General features: G+C 44.7%; 1 protein-coding gene across 1 annotated transcript; it reads left to right on the top strand.

Moving 5' to 3' along the window:
* Positions 1–126: 126 nt before the first annotated feature.
* LOC144107777 (actin nucleation-promoting factor WAS-like) lies at positions 127–21,583 on the top strand. Its single transcript, XM_077640945.1, has 12 exons — positions 127–441; positions 5,086–5,229; positions 7,176–7,262; positions 7,351–7,450; positions 8,019–8,096; positions 8,510–8,636; positions 8,857–8,899; positions 11,672–11,840; positions 15,400–15,794; positions 17,385–17,486; positions 18,292–18,391; positions 18,951–21,583. The coding sequence occupies exons 1-12, from the start codon at positions 301–303 to the stop codon at positions 19,004–19,006; spliced, it is 1,542 nt and encodes a 513-aa protein (XP_077497071.1). The 5' UTR covers positions 127–300; the 3' UTR covers positions 19,007–21,583.
* Positions 21,584–23,263: the final 1,680 nt, after the last annotated feature.

Raw genomic sequence — 23,263 nt, forward strand, 5'->3', positions numbered from 1 at the left:
AATATCAACCTGTTTGCTTGCTGTTTGCAGGAAAGAAACGTCACATTGCGTAGCCGCCGCAACAGCCACAACAGACAAACGGCTCTTCGCTCGACACAAGCCAGTGAAGCCGCAGTCGGTCAAGCCAATCCAAGTCCGCAAGTCGCCAGCGCAAAGTTATTTGCAGCCATCGGGCGCTGGTTGCTGCCGTGTGCGATGTGTGTCGTCGTTTCCGTCAAACCGCGTCCGCTTCCCCGAACGGAACCGTAATAAGATGGTCGCGATTATCCCTTCATCCCCGCTGCCACCGCCGTGAAACCCATGAGAGCCGACATGTCTCATCATCAGCCACCACGCAATGCGTACCGAGGCCAGCAGGGGCCCGAAATGCGGGGCTCGGTACACTTGACTGCCGAGGAGAACGACACGATCATCTCCGCCTGCAGGGATCGCAGATGGCAGGTAAGCCGCGCGCGACAGCGCCCACGGCCTTCTCGGTGCCCCTCAATTGCCCCTTTGTCGCCCAATGAAGGACTCGAGTGGAGCCGTTCAGAGAACGGCCGCTGCCTTTTCGGCGCCCATTGCTACAGCTGCCGCCGCCGCTTCAAGCGGCGGATCCTAGTCATCAGTGGTAGGACCGGAGAGAGTGTGTTTGTTTAGTCATCCTCGCTGAAGCTGCAGTGATGACAGCGGCTTTGTTTAGCCTGGGAGAACAAACACTGAGGCGTCCAGTGAGCGTCTTTCCTTTTGTGGCCACGGAGTCCAGAAAAAAAAGCACTTCGGTGGTGACAACCAGCCAAACAACCTTTGGGCTAGAGCGAACGCTTTAGCTGCGGTATCCCACGGGTCGTGCTGCGCGTCGATAAGCGGCCCCCACCGTCCGCGAATTGGTCGTCGCCGCTACCGCTTGTATTTGGAGAGGAACGCAAGTGTTTATCTCGGCAGGCCGTCGTTAGCCGCCTGCTGTGGGGTGCTACAACAGGCGTGCCTCGGCGCTGGCCTCTCCTCTCCGATAATAGCGGCCACGGTTCCTTTTCGTTGACAAATTAGAAATCGATGTCGAATCGGGCCGTCGTTCGAGGAGGTAATACGGGGAGGCTGAAAATAGAAGTAAAGAAAGGAGGGGGCGTCAAACGCTGTCGAGACGGCGGCAATTAAGGAAACGAACAGGTAGAGAGAAGGCAAACGCCGCGTCGAAAATCGTCAACTAGGTCGCCGCGATTTTGTCGGCGAGGGCCTCGGCTGACGAAGTGTGGCAGCGTAGCCGCCGCTTCGCTCGCCAGCTAGCGAGCCTCGGCGCGGCAGGCAGGCGTCGGAGCGAATATCCGTTCCACTGAGCTGGCTCGCCCCCCTTCACTGCTACCTCATTCTTTTTTTCCGTTTGGACGGCTATGTGCGAGACGTCGCGCTCACTGACGCCATGCGCAGACTCGCGCTTCGCTTGCACCTTCCAATCTAACAATACACGGAACCAGCCCACTTCACGCGTCTTATCTTTTGAAGAGCACTCCTGTTCCTCGCCGCATTAAGTCAGTTTGTAGTGAAAGAACTCATTTTAACTCTTCCCGTACCGTAGTACAATGCCCGGCATTGTTGCTCTCCCGTCGGCAGGATTCACGGTGCGCTGAGGAAGTGTACTTAATCTCGCGTAGTTGCCGTGACGTACGCGCTGCAGACGTCACTGCCTCATAGCACTCCCCGGGGCAAAGTCCGTCTAGTAGGTGTCGGATGATAAAAGACTCTTAGCGGTGCGAGTTTCACGTGAGCGAGCCGGCGCGGCCGCTGACACATCTGCTCTCCATCGGCGTTGACGACCGTTCATCGCATCCTGGTTGCCTTGCGGCAGCCGCGACTTGTTTCGTTTCGTTTTAAGTGTCGCTGAATTCACAATGATTTGGTGCTCGGGCACTTGCATAAAGCAGTTACTTTGCATTTCGTTTCTGCCAGAGACACTTATATGACTGAAATCTTGTGTGCAAGAAGAGTCGGAACATTAAAGGCGAAACTCAGGTTTGTAGGTGCACATCAAATGCATATTACGTTACACATTGTGCAACACTAATGGCGTCGGGGGTCTCAGTGCCTGCAGTTATCTGTAGCATGCCTACGCAGTGCCGTGGTTATGGAGTATTATGCTGGAACGAGCTAAGCAGAGAAAGAAGCAATGCTAAAATACAGGCTATAGCACACAAGAAAAGGAAGACACAGAACGAATAGATTTCATATTATCCCGTGCCTCGCTTTCCTGTGTTGCTTATTTGTTCCTTTGCGTATATTGCGTCCTGTGCTGTAAACAGCTGGGTTGCTTATCAGTGCTGCGCTGTCTTGTCTGGTCTTTTACATCATTTTTTAGTGCACAGTGTGCTGACCTCATTGTTTGCCCACATTATCACAATACCGCATATGAGGGGGCTGTGACTGCCCATACCTGCAGCATTTATCATCCTTCTTTTTCATCTGGATTGGTGAATGGCTGCATGCAGAATTCATACAATAGATGACTGTTATGCAATCACATGCAGTAGCCATGTGTTTTCACATAGAAACAGAATAGCGACACCCCCAGAAACCTGGTGTATTCTTTACTTGGCTGTTTCACTGTACCTCAGCTAGATACCTAAAAGAAGAGCGGTAGGAACAAGTTGAAGATGTTCAGTACTGATCTAAAATAGAATTCACAGTTACTGAACCTGGTGGTTTCAGTTTTTGTTGGTAGGAAACTGTTTGTACAGGCACAAATAGTTGGCAGCTTATTTATTTACATTTTTAGACAGAAATGGTACAAATTGTCACCGTCTTTAAGCTCTACTGAATGGTAAAACTGCATTCAGAAAACAGGGTTCATTATCTGATCGTGATATGACCAGAGAATGTGTCAGGCTCTTTCCCTTCATGAACAAAGAAAAAAAGGGGGGGGAGAGATATTGGTTGCTGACATGTTGCAGCCTATGCCTGTCGAGGATTAAGAGGTCATTAAAGTTGTCACAACAGCAAGGTTTTAACCACTGATATCCACTTTGCCACACAAAACATGCATAATGTTGCCTCAAAGCGGTGTGCGCTTCAAATTTGAGGATCTGGCCTTCAGTGGCTTAGGATCATGAACTATGACAGCTGACTGTTGTGCAGAAGTAGGGAGAGATAGAAGGGTGATTGAATGGCAGTGGGGTAGGAGGTCAGGGAATGTCCCAAATTAGCATAGGATTTGGGACAGTTGGGGCACACTGGGGAGGATCGGAGACAGTCTAGGAAAGAACGGGCAGGTGTGAGGAGTGTGTTTAAATGAATGCACTAGAGAATTCGTAATTGGTGGCTCGTTGTACAAGCAGTTCTCTCTTGTGCCTGTGGCACGCGCTGCCTTAAAGGGCAGCTCTGGCGCCTTTTTTGTTTTCTAATTTTACTGAAACTTTTACGCGACATTCTCATCCGTTTTCTGGTCCTTTGTGCCAAATTTCTCAGCAGGCTGATGTGTTGTCACTCTACAACTGAATTTTAAAAGTTCTCATTTCGCTGCCTCAGTCAGGGAGATTTCTATGGGCAACCTTGCATGTGCGACGTCACTGGAGCACAGCCATCGTTATATGCTCTGCGCGTGCTGAAGGACAAAATTTTGGTCATTTCAGACAAATAACGACCCAAGCTCTCACTTACAGTCACCAGTTTGTCCAGTCATAAATTTTGTGACAGCATCCGCGACATCACAGGATGGTCGGTCGTGACGTCATCGTTTGGTCAAAACCTAGTTTCTGTTTCGCTTTCATGGTTTTTGCTCTTTAAATATTCCTACCTTTATTTTGAAAAGCGGCTTTTTCTACCGTAGTGAGGGAACTCTAAGGAATGTGATGCGATTATCAACTAAAAATGTTCGAAAAAACCCATAGATTTCGGCTAGTTCACATACAGAGCATGAAAATTGCACAGTATGCAGTGTTATCGGGCTATTGTTTGCTAACATGTAAGCAGGAATGACTTTGCTAACGATGCAGTTCCACAAGGCTCTAGAAGTCTGGGGAGCGAAAGATGACAATGAACCTGGATCTTTAGAGCTTAGGAATGGTGGAGGCACCATAGGAGCTGCACTGCTTAGCAGTGAGATGTGCAGCAGGTATGCAGTGGCCTGCACAGTTCCGGTGCGTACTTTACATTGCTAGCAGGGTGCTTAGATAACTCTGCTGGTCGTGAAACTACCCCGAAGCGTCATGTAGGGACAGAACCAGCCACTACGAGAGGTGGCAGCCAGCTGTCATTCTGCCATCTAAGAGTTGTTGTGCATGGAGGGGAATTGTTAGCAGTGTTGTTAACGACTTGTTAGGAGTGTCAGAAAGAAAGCATTAGATTATTTAATAAAGTTAAGAACAGAAGAGAACAGTGTACCTTGAGTTTTGGATTCCGTTTGTGTTTAGCAGATCATCTTCTTATTTGTCTATGTGTATGTGTACTTTTATATCGGCCACTTCCTGTCACGTGATTCCATCCTATAAATACCCGTGTTTCCTGAATAAAACCCTCTTTGGTCACGCCCACTACTGAGCCTGGGACCACGTCACTTGGCCACCCCAGCCGAAACCACAAATGAAATTAAACGAAGCAGCTTATTCACTCTTTTTTTTTTTCCTTCAAACAGGAGAGGCCTAGTTTAGAAAGCAGTTCCACTTTTTGCTAGTAATTTTGTGCATATTCGTCTGGGTGACAATAAGTTGGCCTCTGAGGCTACATGTCTATTGAATGGCGCCATCCTCATTCCTAATGAAATGCTGTGCCTTCTAATCGATTTGGCACTGCAGCATAGTCACTGTAGGCAGCATGCAAATCTTCCCCATAGCATTACACAAAAATGTGCCCATTTGTAAAGTATCAAGTGACCGTGTTGGTGCTCGTGCTCAACTGCTATCGAAGCAAAGCATGGTTAAGAGACTGGTGCTTGTCCATTTATTTTTCATTCCTCATATAATGCCCCCATTTGAGATTCTTGAGGTAAATTAAAGGAAACAAGGCAGTTAATTAGTGCCTCAGATTTTTCCATGCTTCTGTATGCCAATAAAACATAGTTGAAATTGTCACGGGCACTGTTATCTGTAGCATGGACATGCAATCCTTTCTCTGCAGGTGCTTGCCATGGGCATTGCGGAAATCTACCAGTCGGGACCACCCCCCAGGCATGACCGGTGGCAGCGCCGCTGCTGCGGTGTTGCCTGCTTCATCAAGGACAATGCTGCGAAAGCGTTCTTCATTCGTCTTTATGACTTTGATGTGAGTGTTGCTGAGGGTGGCTCGTAAAGGGTGCCTTGGGCTGGTGCCTGCTTTCAGAAAATTTTTTTCAAACGTGGTCTTACCAAAGGGCAAGAATCTGCATATGTGATTAGGTTTTTTTTTTTTTTTCAGCATATGTACATAGAGTATTGCTTTAAAAGTCAGTTGCAGAGAGGTTGCTCTTGCACCTGCAACATTTTCTACATTTATGCAGCTGACCTGTTTCCACATACAAATTTTTACGAGTACAAGTTCAGTAGTAGGCATGTAGTTATTTTATTGGAATTGGGTATAACTGGGGATGCACAAGGCAAGGCCCACATTGTTCTGGTGCTGTGAAATCACTTCTGAGATGAACAGGCCAAGGCGTGTTCTAACAAAACGATGTCTGAAGCAAAAATGAAATGTGTTTAAGTGTTCAATGCTCGTAAAAACGTGAACACAGAAATTGCACAGAAACTAACAAATGCACACTCGGGGCAGTGCAGTAACTACTCTTGTGTGAACAATGGAATGATGAGCTACTGCAACACTATAGCCACAGTATAATTATGCACATCTTTTTCAGTCACTTTATTCATTTATTTTTATTTTTATGTGGCACTAAGAAATATGAATTTGTACATTGTGAGGTCTGTTCAATCCTGTCGGCTCTCCCACAGCTTACGCAATTGGAGCTTAATTTTAGCCAGATCAGATAACTTCAAAAAATGCACCTTTACCTCTAAAAACATTCATTTCAGCTGGAAATTGTATTTATAAACTCTAAATTCTGCTTGGAAAGTATAAATTATTTTGCTTCAATTGACAAAGTGACAGAGCTCACAATTGTTGCTTCTGTTGTGGTTGTAGAACTCTTAGTTTCTCAAAGTTCTTTATAGCGCTACAAAAAAGAAAAACAAGGACACAGGAAGAAGTACACAGGACGGGCGTTTCCTGTGTCCCTGTACTTCCTCCTGTGTCCTTGTTTCCTTTTTTTTTTTGTAGCGCTATAAAGAACTTCGAGAAACTATGCTTCACCAACTAGCCCCACAACGTGTTTTGTTAAGTAGAACTCTTAGCCTGACCGTTTGAACTTTACATTTATTTACTTCACTACATTTGGCAGTTCTTTATGTCACTTTTTATTGTAACAGTGTTTCAGAGCCCTTTTCAGAGATGCATTTTGTTCATTTGTTTTTTGGTTGAAACAGTGCTTTTTAATGAACCTGCATGATCTCTAAAGGGCTGCCAAAGTGGATCATTGGTTATGGCGCTTGGCTGCTAACCCGAAAAACACAGGTTCAGTCTCGGCCGCGGCAGTCGCATATCAGTGGAGGCAAAATATTAGAAGCCCATGTACTGTGAGGTGTCAGTGCTCGTTAAATAACCTCACGTGTTCGAAATTGTCGAGAGCCCTTCACTATGTCGTCCCTCATAGCCTGAGTCACTTTTGCACGTGAAAGCCCATAAGCTATAAAACCAACTCCATGGTTTGTTGCTGCATTCTTTCTGCAGGAATACTCTTTTTGCATTTGATATTTTTTCTGCATTGGCAGTTGCTAAGAGTGATATCTCAGAAAAAAAGTGACAACAGGGCTGTTTGTGAAGAAAAATGTGAGGGAAGGCTTAGCGTTGAAAGGGGGAGACTGTAATAAATAAAGGCACAGGAACTGGCATACAAAGGCCTCTTCTTACTTGGTTTGTGCCTAGCATTGCGACAAGGAGAAGAACATAATCAAGAGATTAACTTCTGCAGTAACCTCGTCCAGCAGTCGCGGACATTACCGAAAATTTTGCTATAATAGCTGATAGAGCAACATCTCAGTACAAGGGACATCTCAAAAACAGCTTTAGAAAGCATCTCTCAAAAAATGAGATGTTGGCGGAAAGGTGCCACCATCATTCACAGCCCAGTTCAGGTGATTGTATGCAATTTTTTTGTTGTCATTGCATTTTTTACGCAGAAGCACGACTTCGCCTGGGAACAGGAGCTCTTTGTCGAATTCACCTACAAGGCACAGCTTCCATACTTCCACACATTCGAGGCAGATGTAAGTGGAAATTTCTGTCATCTTCTTGCAATTGTATTGTTTAGAAAAAGTGTATGGGTCAAGCAAAATGAGTTATGCTTCTTTACAGGACTGCCAGGCAGGCCTTAACTTTGCGTTTGACGACGAGGCAGCGAATTTCGGAAACGCCGTTGAAGAAAAGCTGCGGACTCGGAGACAAAAGAGGGAAGGTAAGTAGTGCAATTCCACATGCAGCGATGTGCCCAATCACCGCAACTAGAACTGACCGAGATACGCCTGACTTGTGGACAGCTGCTGGTAGTAGCATAGTTTCATCTTGCCTGAGATGGCCTGAAGCATTCTTGCAGTTGGCAGTTTCAGTGACTTTTTAAACAGGACGCAAGCTTCTAAGACGACGAAAAGAATACACGACACACATCTTTTCCTCGCCCTGTGGTCGTTTGCATTGAGCTATTTTGCTTTTAAACTATGTCCTACCAGCTAGCCCAGCACCAAGTTTTACTTAAGTACATTTATTGTAGTAAGTTCGCTGAGTGCCAGTTGCTGTTGGTATAATTTAGTTGCACCTTTAGCTAACTCGCCAGTTTGCTGGGTTACCACTGCTGTGTCGTTTGTTGTGGAAATAGAGGCAAGGGAAGGAGGCTGCCTGTTTTAAAGCTATGCAGTGTGTTGTGATGGTTACTGTTAGCAACCATTTTAGCCATTTCAATGACATTGTTTCTTGGGCACTGTGTATTATATCTGTCATATTCCTTTTCTTTTTCTTCTTGCACACAGAAAGAAATAGGTTACAAATGGCTGCCAAAAATAATCAATCCATCCCTATCCATGATCCTCGGATTCCTATGGGTCCTAGTAAGTGCAACCATATCAGCCAGTTACCTGGCTCTTTTTGTTTGGTTGTTTTATCTTTTTGTCTTGTCAACGGTCTGACTGAGGTATGAATAGCCAGCGTTGGCAAGGAAGGCTCAAGTGCAGTCGAGAAATGCTCACACTTGGAAGTATTCTATAGTACTGTGAACTTTATTACTCATTATATTCTGTTACCTGTACCACGTAAGGACCATGACAAACTTATATTTTTAAAACTGCACAGAAGTGTATAGTAACACGTCTAAACAATTCCCAGGCTTATGCAACAGATGTTTTAGTTCAGCAATGAGTGTTGATGTCCACTTGCGCAGTATTGTGTGCTCATTCTAGTTGGAAAAGCGGTAAGCACCTGCTGGTCGCTGCGTCCTGAGCGCCCTCCTTTGGTTATTGTACAGGTACAAATGGCCTTCCCAGCCAGCACTCCAATAAGAAATCATCAAAAACGAGCAACAAAAAGGCCAAGAAGCCAAAGGAGCAGCGGAGGTACACGAAGGCAGACATCAGCAACCCGACCGACTTCAAGTAAGTGCGTTCACTGCTGCTGTGGCGATTCTCTCTTGCACAACAGATGGGCACGTTCTGTGCCATAATGTGTCGCAACGTTCGCTCATTTAAATGAGGAAAAGCATCTGATGCTCTCCGTGTGGCTGGCTGCCAAGTGACATGGTCGACTCTTGCTTCGTGTCTTCTTCGCCTTTGGCATCTATGTTTTTCTTTATTTTTTTATCATTTCTCATTTCAGGCATATACAGCATGTTGGCTGGGATCCTGACAAAGGATTTGACGTGAGTACGCTTAACACACTACACGATATATGGGCTGGATTTCATGCCTTGGCTGTGCGTGCATTTGTGAGGAAGTTTGCCATTAAGGGTTTAAATAGAAAGGAGCTTTGCTGGTGTTTAAGGGGGGAGGAGGGTCTTAGAAATGAATCTTTATTAATGAATTCACAATTATGAAATCTTCGGAGAACATGTATTTTTGCATGCTTATTCCAGATATGTAATTTAATTTTATGCCCAACAAGTCCTTGTGCACTTATCCATTATGTTATGTAACTTTTTGCCGAGCGTTTGAAATAAATTCTGCTGCAGGGAACTTGCTAGGTCGCACGCCATTGGTTTCTCGTGACATCAAGCTATGCAATAAGGGTAAAATTATCATCCTGCCTGTTGTAGAATGCGAGTTATAGAATTTTGAAATCATCACAAATAACAAATTTTTCTTCCCGTTTGTGACGTGGCAGCTTCAAAACCCTGTAACTCAGCTTCTGTGATAGGCAGGGTAACAAATTTGCCCTTATTGCAAAGTTTCCTGCAGCAAAATTTATTGCAAGCTCTCGGCAAAAAGTTACATAACATTCTTATATAAGTGCACAAGGACTTGTTTTACATAAAATTGAATCACATATTTGGAATCTGCATACAAAAGTACACATTACTCGGAAGATTTCGTTATTGTGACTTCATTAACAAAAATTTTTTTTCTAAGACCAGCCTCTGCCCTTAATGGGCTGCTTTGAATAATTAGTGGTATGTTTTGTGATGATGATGGATTTTTATGGCGCAAGGGTGTCTTGCCAAGGAGCGCCATGGCAGAAGGTATTTTTCGATTATTCAAGGTGGGGTCAAAGACCCATTTTCCAAGCATTTCAGCCCCTACTAGCAAGCACCAAGCCAGGGGAAAGCTTGTACCCTTTGTATCACCCATTGTTTGTTTTGTGATGGCACTTTTATTTTGTATGTAGTAAAGTATTGCAGATGTATAGTCTCTTGTGGTAGCTGTTCTGCCTGGACGACGACGTAACTAGTGTTTGTAGGGATAGTTTAATTGTTCATTAAAATAGCAATGTCTGCAAGGTGGCAGCTTGGAAGTGGCAGAATTAAGTTTTTCTCCCTTTGTGTCTAATTCTGTAATTTCATGCACTAAATTCGCATGGACAGCTATATGAATAATAGGCTGTTGCTTGATAGAGACAGTTTCATGCTCATACTAAGCCCCCCTGAGACAAACAATGTGGCAGCTAGCCCGGAAGTACAAAACTATTGATAAGTGTGTACATTGCAAAGCACATTGCATTTTTCCTTGGAAAGCACTTCTGAGGAGGCATAGGTTAAATGTTTTGAAGATTAATTTAAGTATTTCACTCTGCTCTTTCTTTTCACTACTGTATTTATTGAAAAACAAAAAAACACTGAGTGGTCTTCAGTTTGAGGACACTTTAGTTCTATGTGGGTAAATGGGCTTAATTTTGAACAAAAAAAATAAAATGAAGAATACTGGTAGATTGCTAGTGCTACTTAAATTCATGTCTACACAGCACCTGATGCAATTCAGCAGACTATATGTCTAACATACTACATGAATTCCACTTTCTAGAAATTGCGTGAATTTCCCTCTGCATGTTTCAGTGCAAAAGTGCAGATGCCTTTGCACTAACATTAGTCTCAGGCTTGTTTGTATTGTGGTGGAACTTTGAGGAATCATGCGCCAAGAGGTTGTGTGTTCTAGAATCTTGTTCTGTCAACAATTTCTTAACTAAACGCTCTGCAGCAAGTTGTGTAAAAGCTGAAACTTGTTCCAACAAAGTGAGGCATACTTGTTCCAACAAAGTGAGGACGAGAGCAGATCGCATTTCTCTTTGCTTGTGTCAGTGCTCACTGTTGCTGTTCTCAACGTGTAGCACTGCACTGGCAGCGTTTGTTCAGGTGTTACCCCACTTGAAGAACGTTCATGTTCTCTGCTCTCAATTGTGGCAAAAAACTTGCTTGATTACTTTCTACTGTAGGCTTCACGTTTGTTGACATTCCAGACTAAGGTAGGAGCTACACTGTTCCCTGGCCAGTGCGTGGAAGCACCTGAAATGGTGTTTGCCATAATGCACAGTAGTGGTCTGTGAAAAAAAAAATTTGCACATTCTCATTTTGATGTTAGCAAGCTAGACCCACATCATCATACTGGTCAAGAAAATAAGCAGTGTTTGCAGTTCACTGAAGATTTCATCTAGGCTTAAGTATGCGCTTGGCTTTGATTGTCTATTATTCTTCTTGCAATATGCTAATAAGAAGGGTGTTTATGGGTGAGGGAGGGCAGTGACATCAGTTTCGTAGCCACAAGCCTGTACTTTCAGAACATGGCCTGCAAAAGAACTGCATTCTATTCCTTGGCATAGCAGTGGTCGAATTTCGATGGAGGCGAAATTCTAGGGGCCCGTGTACTGTGCTATGTCAGTGCACGTTAAAGAGCCCCAGGTGGTCAAAATTTCCAGAGCCCTTCACTATGGCGTCTCTCATAGCCGGAGTCGCTTTGGGACGTTAAACCCCCATAAACCTATTCCTTGGCATGCATAAAAAAAGGCCATACTAGATGGGCTTTTCTAAAAGTACGCTTTGCAGCCCTCAACACCGTTTCTTAAGTCGAGTGCACAGTCTCACATTTGCATTGTTTGTTCAGAATTAGTATTTTTTGCATTTTGCATGCCTGCTTCAGAGTGCAAAACTGAAATTTTCTCTTTGTTTGTTGCTTCGATTTTCTTTTTTTTTTTCCCTCCCCTGCAGTTGGAGAACTATGTGGACAGCCAGGAGCTGAGCACACTCTTCGAGATGGCCATGGTCACAGAGAAGGACCTCAAAGAGCCCGGAACACGGCAGTTCATCTACGACTTCATTGCCAAGAACGGTGGAGCTGAAATGATCAAGGGCAGCGCTGGCAAGACAGGTTCCGCTGGTGAGTTCCTAGATGCCTGCATCAGAGGCAGCTGCTGGTCTGCTGCATATTCTGATTACATGCAAGTCTAAAGTATAGCTTGGTGTAGTAAGCTCAGTACCATGTAGTGCCACAAAAGTCAAATCACCTGTGCTATATCTGACACCTTTGCCCTGCTTTAGGTTGTTTTGGCAGCTGTGCTCCTTTGTGGACGTGGTTTTGGCATGGTGTATTGAGCCTGACACCTATAAAACGATGGCACATTGCCAACTTTCCCCACTTTTCATTTTGCAGACTTTATGGGGACAATTTTTACGGCTTCAGAAATGAAACAGTTTTGATTTCAGGGTAGATTTTTCCATCTTATTTCATAAAATCTGGCACCCAAAGACTGGAAAGCACCTCATCATTAATAGGATACAAGTCAAGAACACAGCATTGAATCCCCATAATTTCCAGCCACTGGCGTCGAGCGATGATCATGACATCGCGGTTATTCCCGTTTCACAGAGGCACTTACCAGTCACCTACGATTTCATGCATGATAAAGGATTAACCATGACGCAGTGAGAACTAGTTGATGTTATTGGCTGGAGGGCATCCTTTGAGAAGTTTTTTTACACTTATATCCAACTACTATAGACAACAAGCCAGCCATTTCTCTTGAGCACAATTGTTAAAAAGATGGTTTTTCGCACCTTTGACATGCTTTAGTTAATGTTGGCAAAACATAGGGGAAAAGCCTTCCCTAAGATCTCTGCTGTGGAAAATAAATGATCGTGCAATTTCTGTTGAGCACATTTGATGACGAGAAGGCTTTCACATTTGCACCAACATACGAAGTGGTTGTGATCCTGTTTGTTGAGGTGAATACATGGATTGAAGCAGCTGAGCAAGTGAGAGCTCCTGGTAGAATTTTGCAAATTGTATGTGGAAGAGCAGTCATTCACATTGTCCATTTCCGCACAGTTTCAAACTTTTCAACTTATTGAGACATAATGCATTCTGTTGTTTATATTTGGAAACTCTGAGCATTTAAATGTCCCATGTCTCTACAGCTGGCATAAGAGTGAAAACAATTATTGTTTCTTATTCTACAGATGTGCTTTGGTAAAAATATCACAAAGGTAGGTTTCTGGTGATGCTCAGGGAACTGCTGTGCACACTTGCCTGATTTAATGCACCTCTTGTTCATTCGGTCACCTGTGGATACTTCCATATACTGCATAGTACAAACACAGATGCTCTTCTTAAGCCCGCACACTCCAGTTGCCTCTAAGATGGTCTCAGAAGTCCTTGCTGCAGTGAGCTTGCTTCTGACCCCCTACTGGTATTGCTCCAAGACACAGCCTCTTGTTTGTCACATAATATGTGTGTGTCTCCCCGATCAAGGACTGCAGGCACCTCATTTTATTTGGTGTTTTACCGGCACAAAAAGACGCGGATGAAGGAACATGGACAATGACAAACGGGCACTTTGTCCATGTCTTTGTCCATGTTCCTTCGTCCGTGTCTTCTTGCGCTGGTAAAACACCATGGAAAACCAACTAGCCCGTCAGTTGACGCCGTTCATTTTATTTGCGTGCTTTCTTCTCAGTATTGATGCACAAGGCATTGGAATACATGGATCGCCACATGGTATTCGCCAACAACTGCTAAATAATTCGTAATTGAATTTACTCTCCCATACCGTTTCAGTTTCATCAACTCAACGATGTGGTCATAGACTAATACCACGAGGTAATCAATGCGCACACACCACGTATACCCATGCATAATTACAAGGAAGGAAACAAGCAGTCGGAAATTTGTTGCCTATATATTCCTTTAACCTTTCAAGGTGCTAAGTATGTAATTCTATGCATGGTGGAGTTAATTTGTTTTTCTTTGTAAGTGCTAAACCTTGCACTAATTTTTGTTGCCAACAAACCTATCATCCTTCATATTGCAAATCAGGTATTTTGTAATGCTAGCTAGCTAACGCATTAAATATTATTTCTCAAAACAATGAGCTTGGTAGCATGTCCATCACCGTTATTTTTATGCAGATTTCGCCAGAAGTAATAAAATCCCTTTTTTTCTACTGAATTTCTAGTGCCATGTGCACCTTTAAATGCCAAGTGATTCCACGATCCTTCACTGGTTCACCTGGCAGATCCTGGTGTTTTTATTTTGCAGTTTCAACCCATTGTGACACTTCATATAAAATTTTGTACATGCATATAAGAGTGTTTTATGATGGAAAACTAATGAATTGGCTTTGCTGAGGCCTCGATACAGTATATAGGAGATGGACAAATATTTGTTTTAAATGATTATCATTGTGCATCCTTAAGAATACCAACATGCCCAAATGTCTCCCCTAATTCTGCCCTCAAAATTGAGAAAAAATTAGGAAAGCTGGCATGGCACACTGATACAGCACTGTCAAGGACTCGTGTCACTGCTCAGTCAGCATGTCTGAGACTCCAAATTTTTCTTTTCCTCTTACTTTTCCATGAACCATCAAACTTCTATGGTTTGCATGGAAATTTTGTGTCATTTCCTACTTTTTTTTTTTCCACTTGACGTGACATGTATTAATCAAACATTTGAAGATGAGTTAGAAAACAAGTGAAAGAATACATCCTGCTCACACTGTGAAATAATAACAAAGGAATCATTTGTACTGATAAGAGTCCATTAGTTTGCCTTCACTGAAAAGAGAAGTGCAATTGAAATGATCTTAACCCATTAATGCCCAAATTATGAGCAAATCAAAAAAGAAATCATATCCACATTGTGCTAGCTGATTTACGCACATTCAGAAGCCAATGTCAAAATTTTGTTTGCCCCCCCCCCCCCCCCTCACAAAGTTTGCTCACAGTGGTGCCTACCGTTTTGACCAGAAAGTGCTGACTACTGAAAAGATGTTGACATAAAAGCTTGAATGCAAGCTCCATATTGTAATTAATGAGTACACAGCGTACAAATGGTATGTTGCGAGAGTGGTAATTAAAAAGCTGCCACACTAACTCAGTAAATGTCATAAGACTGGGAAAGTTGTCTATTGTATTGATATGAATTACCCGGGGCTGTACACAGGCTAAATTTTCAATAGGGTATGGTCTAGCAACCAGGAGATTCCTTGAAAAGCATACCTTATTAGAAGTTGAATTAAAGACTCGAAACCAAATTTCCTGAAGCAATCTGTGTTGGTGGCATAATCATTACTTTTGCTGTAATGTCACTGACTAATAGGGCAGACGAGATTAAGAAGTTTACAGGGATACGGTTGGCGCAGCTGGCAAAGGACAGGGTTAATTGGAGAGGCATGGGACTGCAGTGGGCGTAGTCAGGCTGATGATGATGGTGATCTTAAAAGACCATACTTTCTCCTGTCTGGTTGAACTTTAGTGTTGCCAGGGTTTGGTCTGTAGCTACTTTTGTAACTTCTTTTTGATGCCAGGCATAGGTTTCTAATGGATTTCTTTTTTATGCTTTAGCATCATGGCAAACATTCTCTGTCATAACCACTCAGTTTCTTGTTACCAGTTTGCTGTGAGATGGCCTGATTTCCCACTGTTCCTTGCTTCCACAGCACCTGCTGCGCCACCTGCCGTGCCATCAAGGGAGCACACCGGCGGGCCACCGAGCCGACCTCCACCGCATCCTCACGCTCCGCCCCCACCAAATGGGGCAGTCCCGAGGGCGGTCCCACCGCCACCGCCTGTGCGAACGGGGCAGACACGTGCACCGCCAACACCGCTGAGCAATGGCCGGGCCCGCTCCGCAGCCTCCCCTCAGGCGGCCCCGCCCCCTCCGCCACCGCCGCCCCCTCCTCCAAGCATGGGGGGAGGAGGGGTTCCGCCCCCTCCGCCACCAGCGCCTGCACAGGCAGCCAATGGAATTGGAGGAGGAGGGGCACCAGGCAGAGGCGGCCAGGACGCTCGAGGAGCGCTGCTGGAGCAGATCCGCAAAGGCAAAGCGCTCAATGTGAGTGGCACATGAGTCTTTGTGTTTTGTGTCAATTCTCTGCTGTCGCCTTGTTTCACTGGGCTAGCCGACGGCGCTTGGCTATTAGGTGGAGCTTCCCAATCTGCAGTGGCGTGTCTGAAGTCGCTGATGAATGCTTCAAAGTTCCTGTAGCCTCAATACTAAATTCTAGGTATCATTATCTCATCGAGTTCCTGGCTCCAGCACTTCTTCACCTGTGACATACTGTTACTGGTACTTATAGGCAGCAAGTTGCAACATGCATGTGAGGATTACTGACCTTCAGTTTAAACTGAGCAGTTCAACCCTCATGTATAACCCATGTCATATAATTGGAAATCTCACAAAATGGATGCATTTGCATAATTGACTTGCCCGATACTGAGGCTGTGAAAACATTTTTTCTCCACTCATTAATAAACCACCTTTGTTTTGGTCTTGCGGGAATTCATACTGAGATTGCATTGTCAGGGGACATTCCAGTATTGACAAGGACAAGGCATGTGTGACATGCACCTCAAATAGGTCATTTTTCTAAATAGCTCCTGTACCATATTTTCATATTTATCGATTTATTGACTTGTTTCTTTGTTTATTACAATGCATTTTTTACAGTATTGTTACAATACACACAAATGTGTTTTACTTGTGTCTGCTATATATAGCAGACACAAATGACTTGTGTTCTTCTGTTCTGTGATATAATTGTGGCCTTAAGGGTGAATCACTGATGAAAATGTTAATGAAGAAATCTATGCTCAGGATGCAAGCCAGAAATGTGGCTGCTCCAAATTATCCAATTGCTTTTTGCGAGACACTGTACAAGCGTGCCAGCGGCATGTCATTCTGTTCAGGCGCCACATATAACTGTCGCCACTGCACATCATGTAGAGCAGTGCCTGTGCTAGGGACTTGCAGCAGAAAGGAGAAAAACACTATCACATGTTTGCCTGTGGTCTTGTTTGACTGTGGAATACTAGTGGTGCACTAGTATTTTACCTGCCGACACGACGAGTCACAGTGAATTGGTTGCGCACCACTGTCCCAGTGTCACTAGAACTATGCTCACCACGTCAAAGCCTTAGTGGTAAGCACTTTGGAGTTAGCAGTTGCTTATTACAAGCTGCCTAATCTTGTTGCCACCAGCAACAGTGACCTCAGCATGAAATCAATATACAACTTATTCTGCACCTAACACCAATGGTCGTAGGCCGAACGCAAGGAGAATTGTGCCAAGCCGTCAGCAAAACTGTCATTGCAGGCAGTCATGTGCCATATTGCAACATTATGCGCACGTCCTTGCTTTAATCCGTATTCCAAGCTTCCTGGGGTGGCGTGACGTCTGCTAGTAAAGTGCATCACCAGAGTTGTGATACTGGACATAGTATGTATAAAAGCTTCGTTTTGAATAACCAAAACATTTACTGCATCGCCTCTATCAATGGTTCCCCTGGCCTGCACAAATTCATCACAAAATGTGGCCACTGCTCAAAGGCGAATGCGTGATCAGGGTTTCCCTGCATTTGTTACTGTAAGCGTCTTCTCGTTTCGACAGTGTGTTCACAAAGGCTGTTTCTTCTCTCTTTGTAGCACGTCGACCCAGAGACAGAGTCCACCCACAGCACGCATAGCAACCCTGATGGTCGTGACGCACTGCTGGACCAAATCCGCGAGGGTGTCACGCTTAAATCGGTGAGTATGACACATTGCAAAGCAGTGATTTGCTTTGGAGCTGCTTTTTATTGGCTTTGATGAGTGAAATGGTTGAAACCAGTGTGCAGCCAAAACGAGCAGGTTATTGATGTAAAAGAAGTACTTTGGTTTGGGCTAGTTAATTCGTAGCTGTAGATGATGTCAGGACAACGTGAAAGGAACAAGGATGAGAGAGGCACAAGAACACAACAGGACAGGTGCGTGTCCTGTTGTGTTCTTGTGCCTTTCTCGTCCTTGTTTCTTTCGTGCCGTCCTGACATCATCTACAGTAACTGATGTAACTGCTTTCAGCAAGGGCAGGTCAAAAGGGCTGGGAGTTTTTTAGCTGTTGCTGTTTTTGATTACATTTGCATGCCATTTGTAGGATCATTGAAAGTAAGATGCCACCATAGGCCGGGCTTCTTGCACAAAACAAAAAGAGCGGAATGCCATTCAGGAGCATGTCAGCGAGACAAGGCGCAATACCTAATTGGTCAAGCATTGAAATCATTGCACCTGCCGTACCCATGGCACTCCAGTATAGCCTTTGGCTCACTGCTGGTGCCAAAAAAACTTGGGAAGGCCTCACAGACAAAGAGCATCTTCAACAAAAGATGTTCTAGAGCCTTTTTAATGCTTGCAGTCTAAATGCAGTGCTGACTGTGAGCATCTACACATGAAAAGAAAGCCAGATAGTAGGGCACCTTGCAGTTGAAGGATTGTGGTGCTTGATCAGCCAGCTATTAGCATCGTAGGGTGCTCTTTTGGAACTCCAACAGTTTATTTTGGCCCATGTTCCGCCCAGGTACCGGATTCTGCCAGAACTTCTCAGTCGGAAACCAAGTTGGAAGGCCTGGCTGGAGCTCTGGCCAGAGCACTACAAGAGCGAGCAAGGGCCTGCATGCGTAAGCAAACCATTTGGCCTCCCCTTTTGCCATTTGAAAGCTTTCTACCAAGTGCAGTTGTCAAGTGCAAAAATTTACGTAACTTGTGCACTTCGGAACGGAAGTTTTGGTGTCCAGCAGTGCATCATATCTGTACTGTGGATATGTAGTAGCAGGTTATTCTTTGCTGACAGCCATCATCATTTTCATCTTAAGTTGCATGCATAACTGCTCTGCCAATTATTTTGAGAGTATAAAGCCATGCTTTGGGGGGGGAGCTTCTAATCCTGAAACATTAGGCTTTATGACATGAGCACTTCTGCAAAGAAAGCATCTGCTTCGTTAGAGGTCAGTTGTGACCTGTTGCCATGCTTTTGTAATCATCTTTTCTATGTGAACATCTGTTCTAAATGAGTGCTCTTTGGACTGTGTGTGTACAAGATGCACATTGTTTTGAATCTGCATTGCAGGATGGAGGTTCACTTTTGTTTAGCAGTAATCTTTCTTTCTATAAATAATCGCCACATCACACAGCAGATGTTGTTTTAACTTGCCATGCACTTGCTTCTTCAATGTGCAGCTGACGACACTGATTCCAGTGATAGCTCGGAGTCGGATGAAGAATGGGACGACTGATGAGCTACCGCTTCGCTGTAGCATTTTTGAGAAAGCTCCAGCGGAGAGTGATGGCACCTCATGGTTGCATTGATTGTACGGTGGTTGAAAACATGTTGCCAGCGCCGTCATCAGGATCAAGTTTGGCCACAGCTTTTCAGGCTGGATGTACCTGGATCTTCTGCCACATCTCTTTACCTGCTGCTGCCTTTCACACAAATAGAAGTGCCAGACTCTCTGGACCCACACGTCACAGCGCAGCTCCGACATGCGGATGCGGAGGATGGACACTTCCACCTAGATCCAGAGGATGCAAATCAACGGAATGGTGATGGGTACGGTGGCTGCAAACATGGAGACTACCCACTACTGCTGTGAATGCAGCAGGAACTATTGTGGATACTACTACAGTGCGTCACACGTGAGCACCATATTCCAGAGCACTAGCACCGTCTTATGTTTGTCGAAAGTGAAGACAACCGTGCCTCGAACTGGAAAACAGCAGCAAGGCGAGACGACCTGTTGCTCACTGCAGCGTGTTGAAGGAGAAGACGAGCTGCAAAACCCACTGGCCATCAACCGTCGACTACTGCAGGACTATCATTTCCGTAAAAGTGGGCGTGACGTATACAGAGTGTGCACCTGGGTTTAACAAGTGCACTTGTGCAAAGAACCGGTTTCACCACAAAGAATGTGCAGCGGAGCCTATGTGGTCTTCGCTGCGGATGTAATCTAATACCACTGCAAAGGGGAAAAGATGTTGTTGCCTCTGCTGCTGCCACTGCTGCTGTTGTTGTTGCGTGGAGGACATTTTGTGCTCCACTGTTGTTTGTTCCGCTGCGTAACCCAACTGGCTTCATTGATCAGATTTACGTGTTTCGTTCTTCTAACTTATGTTTTGTTCAGAAAGTTGTTTTTTGCAAGGACTGATTTACTACTTCCTTCTGTGGCAAGTTCAGGGAGACTGTTAAAGCAGATCACACACAAAAGTGTAGACATGATGAATTATTATTGATAATCTTGGATGTTTTTATGCCTTCTGTTGTTTTCCTTTCTTTTTTTTTCTGTTTCATTTATTCTTGAGAAAGCCTGGAACTTGGGTCAAAGAAGGGTACTTTGTTGACCAGAGACATCAATTATGGTGGTTGTACATAATTGCCGCGTATAATAAATTAAAATCGTTTTCTTTCATATAAAATGTTTGTCAATACACATTATTGAAATGCATTCTCTTTTCATGTGCTTCCTGTTGGTGCATTTTTTGTCAGTACACTGCATGACTGTGCTTTTTTTTTTGTAGCAACGTAGAAGACCCTCTTAGTGCTCAACATTTAGCATCTTTTGGAGATACTATCATCATGCCCAGCTTTTATTTTTTTTATATGCAGGATATTGATATGCAAAGTGACAGATGCCTCATGTTTAGAGATTGCAGATATAAGCACTTTTTTTTTAAAGCTTATATAAGGCATTTTTTTTATCATCTGTATGTCTAATCTGAAGCAAGGTTCATGGTAATTAAAAGGCAAATACTGTGACTGTATTATTGCAATGCTCAGTAGTTTTCTGTTCTATGTAAAAAAAAATAGTGCAGAGAAAGGTTGCTTCCTGATCTGAATTAATGTAGTCAATATATGCTGTCAGAAAGGAGCCTGCACAAAGACCATGGTGATATACGGTATTCTGATGCAACGAATTCGCAAAAGATTGCCTGCTAACAAACAGCAGCTGAAACCAAATATTCTCATTTCCACCAATGGTAAATGAATGTTTTTACATCTAGAGCTTGTGTGGGCTACAAGGTACAGCTTAGAGGTGGGCTTCCGATTTTTTAATGCCACCTGAAGTTCTTCAGCATGCACCAAAAGTTCATTATTACATGGACATATTTGCATTTAGCCTTATGGCTGGAATCAAACCCATGAAGCCTGGCTGAGTGGGTAAACGCCATTAGCCACTGCAGTGATTGACTTTGCTGCAGTTGACGTAATACAGACAATCATCAGTCATTTGAGCTCGAAAAGCACTAGAAGTTTTTACAAACTATGTGAACTTCAGAATAATGGTGCTTTTTAATACCCTTGTTGTTGATGAGACCAATGCACCAGTTCAAATAAATTAACTGTTCATATTAAGGGAGTTTGCGAAGGCTCAAAGCAGGCAGAATGGTATTTGCCATTTGCATATTGAGCTGAGAGAAAATGGTGTCATTAAAAGACCACAATGGAAGGGCAGGCATTAAATTATGGCGGTGTCATGATTAAGGTGCACCATCATTTTCGCTGTACAGTCCGAGTCTAAACAAGTTCAGAAGTCAAATTTGTGCTTTGCGGGCTACCTATAGTTGCAGACTCACAGTATCTGTTATTTCAGAATAGCTGACCGTAACATCCTGTGCAACGCAAATATCACTGCTACCATGACTTCGTTTCTTTTCCTGTCGTACTTTCACTATGCCTTAGCCATCATACTTTCACTGTGCCTTAGCCATCGAGCACCTGGCTGGTAAGGCATGGTTACTGGCACTTGTTGGTATTTTGATATCGAAGAATATTGGTTCCCCAACATGTCTATAAAATGAAACGTGTATGGCCAATTACAAACACATGGCTTCATAGTACATGTATTGATGGGAGTTTCGTCCTGAAGGGACGAAGATAGTGATGCATATCGATGCAGAAAAAAAAAAGGTGATCGTACAATGTGATGTGGCAATTCTTATTCACTATTTAATTGCGTCTTTCCAATTTCGCTCTCTGCCAGGGCCGCCTTTGCTCCGCTCCGCCCACATAATGCTTCGGTCACAACAGTTTTGTGGAAACGTGAGCCAAACTGCTAATGCAGTAAAACATTCCCGACGCCTCTAAACTGCACCATCTTCCTTTCCCACCTTTTGTTTTATTTTTTGTCTTTATGCTGGTGACTCCGAGTTGATGGTGGTGCCTACTTCCTGGAAAAGATCCTGGCTGGTAGCTGTGCTCGTAATGACCGCACTTCGCAGTAAGTATCTTATTAAGGTGCGTGCATGGACAACAACATTTAGAGGAACGTCGCCCATAGAACTGTCGCTGTAAACAATTCATTGGCCATTTGCCCCTGTGGTAATGCGAATGTCAGCAACAGGTGGGTTGTGTTGTTAAACGCCACCGGCAGTCTGAATGCTTAACTCTGGATAAGGCGTTACGATGATTTCGGCGCAGCGCCCAGCAAGTGCAGCAAAGCCTGTCTGCTTGTAGCGTTTCAATGGGAAGTCGCTTGATCATTTTTCTTTTGCCACGGATGATGTCAATGCGCCATTTATTAATGTTCAAAGTCATGCATAGTGTGTAATCAGCCAAGGGAACTAGAAATGCTTCTCCGAATTCCTGATAATGGCGTAGGTTAGATGTCCTTCTGCAAGGTCGCTCACCAATAAATAAAGGCGGCGCTCTGGTGTGGCAGGCGCAGAAATCGGTTTTGATGAAAGGGCGCAGTAACTGTCTTATGCTTGGTGGACACCTAAAACGCGTCGTGAGGGAAGGGAAGAGACCGAGTGACAATTGGAGGCGCGCGATGACGTGTTTACGAGAGGAGGAGTCACGTGGTCTGCGGAGCGGGGAGACCCGCTGCGCCGGTGGTAGTGGTGAAAAACTTTTTAATGCTCAGAAAGAGAGTTTGGGGGTCAGAAGACCCCGCTGGTCGGTATCGTTAGTCCGAGACACCGTACGACGAGGCACCGTCTCGCGCCCGCTTCACCGGAGCCCTTTGGGACTCGAGTGTGGAGCAGTTTTGGAGGGCAGTCTGTCATACCTCTCGGGTTGGGGTAGGGAAGAGGGGAGGTGAGGATTCTGAGTACATGCCCACACCATGTGAAAGATACCGCAGGTCTCTCCAGAGTGCTGGCAACGCCCATTTATGCTGGGATCAAAGTGTTTGACCACGGCAGGACAGAGAAGAGTACGCTCCTCAGCCGCTTGGCAGGAGCCGGGTTGAGGCGGTGGCTGCCGCAGTAATGGATTATTTCGCGGAACCGCAGAAGCGGTTGATGAGCTTCTGAGCTAGGATGAGGTTCCCGGTGTGTAAGCGGTCGGGCGGCCGCATCAGCAGCCTCAGTGCCTCGTAGACCTTGGTGGCCAGGAGCCCAGATTATGTTTGAGTTGGATCAGCGGTGGCCCGTCTTATAATTTGGGATGCAGGAGGTGATATTTCCCCTGCAAGATAGTGCCGGCGGTCGGAGCGGCGGCGAGGCGAGCGGCGCAGCTGTGGCGAGTCACGTGGTATGACGTCATGCCACACCTC

Source organism: Amblyomma americanum, chromosome 10 (genome assembly GCF_052857255.1).
Source record: "Amblyomma americanum isolate KBUSLIRL-KWMA chromosome 10, ASM5285725v1, whole genome shotgun sequence".
Taxonomy (NCBI): Eukaryota; Metazoa; Arthropoda; class Arachnida; order Ixodida; family Ixodidae; genus Amblyomma; species Amblyomma americanum.

Bases quoted from the DNA above. Each gene is read 5' to 3' on its own strand.
- LOC144107777 (XM_077640945.1), top strand. From the start codon at position 301: ATGAGAGCCGACATGTCTCATCATCAGCCACCACGCAATGCGTACCGA. The intron at 8,097-8,509 runs GTAAGTGCAACC...GTTATTGTACAG, and splicing joins TCGGATTCCTATGGGTCCTA to GTACAAATGGCCTTCCCAGC. The intron at 8,900-11,671 runs GTGAGTACGCTT...CCTCCCCTGCAG, and splicing joins ATCCTGACAAAGGATTTGAC to TTGGAGAACTATGTGGACAG.